Source organism: Corvus brachyrhynchos, unplaced genomic scaffold (genome assembly GCF_000691975.1).
Source record: "Corvus brachyrhynchos isolate BGI_N302 unplaced genomic scaffold, ASM69197v1 scaffold200, whole genome shotgun sequence".
In the NCBI taxonomy this organism is placed as follows: Eukaryota; Metazoa; Chordata; class Aves; order Passeriformes; family Corvidae; genus Corvus; species Corvus brachyrhynchos.
The window spans coordinates 5,411,850-5,412,803 of NW_008236184.1; the positions used below are offsets into that span (position 1 = coordinate 5,411,850).

A 954-nucleotide genomic window follows, 5' to 3' on the forward strand; every position below is an offset into this window, starting at 1 on the left:
GGGTGCCGGGGACCCGGCCCCACGCCAGGGGAGGTGCAGAGACACCTGCACCTGCACAGGATCGGTAAGCCACAGGCACAGCCACCAAAAACATGGATTAAGGGTGGGAAAACACGGTTTTTCTGGAGTCAGGATGCTCCAGGCACAGCCAGGAGGGAACATCTACCCAGAGCGGTTGGGATGTGCTAAATCCAGCCCACGGGTTAAAACAGTGCCATTAAAATCCCCAAAAATGTGGGAGACAAACATATTAATATGGATTTTGAGGTTGGGAAACTGTCCGGGCCAGGCAGCAGAGCGGGGAGAGCACAGAAGGATGCTCAGCTGCAGGCTGTCGTTAAAACTCAAAGCACAAAGTCCAAGGAATTGTGAGATCGGATGCGGGGGGGATTAAAAATTCAGGATCCAAGTTTGGAGCACAAACTGAACGAAGTTATAAATGGGATTTGAGGAGAAAAAACCCCAATTGTGGTGTGCCCTGAGCCAGACCAGGCGCGGGGAAAGGAAACCTCAAGGTCAGGGAGAAGAAGCCCCAGGAAAGGGAACTGGGGGGAAGAGGAGGGGGATGCTTAATCCTGGATCCGGCCCCAAATGGAGCCATTCCCAAAGGATCTGCCCTTCCTTTTCCAGACAGGAACGCAGAGCTGGACTTCTCCACCTTCCTGAACATCATGTACAGGCAGATGAAGCAGGAGGAGCCCGAGAAGGAGATCCTGACGGCCCTGGCCATGATCGACCGGCAGAAGAGAGGGGTCATCACCGTGCCCGAGCTCCGGGCCAAGCTCACCCAGCTGGGTGAGAAGCTTTCCGAGGAAGAAGGTATCCTGCAATTCCCACAGGGATCAAATCCATCTTCCCTTCCCCTCCCTCCCTTCCTCCCCACACCCATCCAGTTTGTCAGAGATTTGGCTCCAAGGGGCACAATAAACCCCCAAACCCATTTGGATTCATTTG

At 54.3% G+C, this 954-nt stretch overlaps 1 protein-coding gene across 1 annotated transcript in view; it reads left to right on the top strand.

The window, feature by feature from the left end:
- The window catches only part of CALML4 (calmodulin like 4), a 4,234-nt gene that overhangs the window by 2,757 nt on the left and 523 nt on the right, over nt 1-954 (top strand). Inside the window, exon 4 of the mRNA XM_017738548.1 lies at nt 631-819. Within this exon, the coding sequence (XP_017594037.1) occupies nt 631-819 (189 nt within the window). The remainder of the gene's footprint in view (nt 1-630; nt 820-954) is intronic.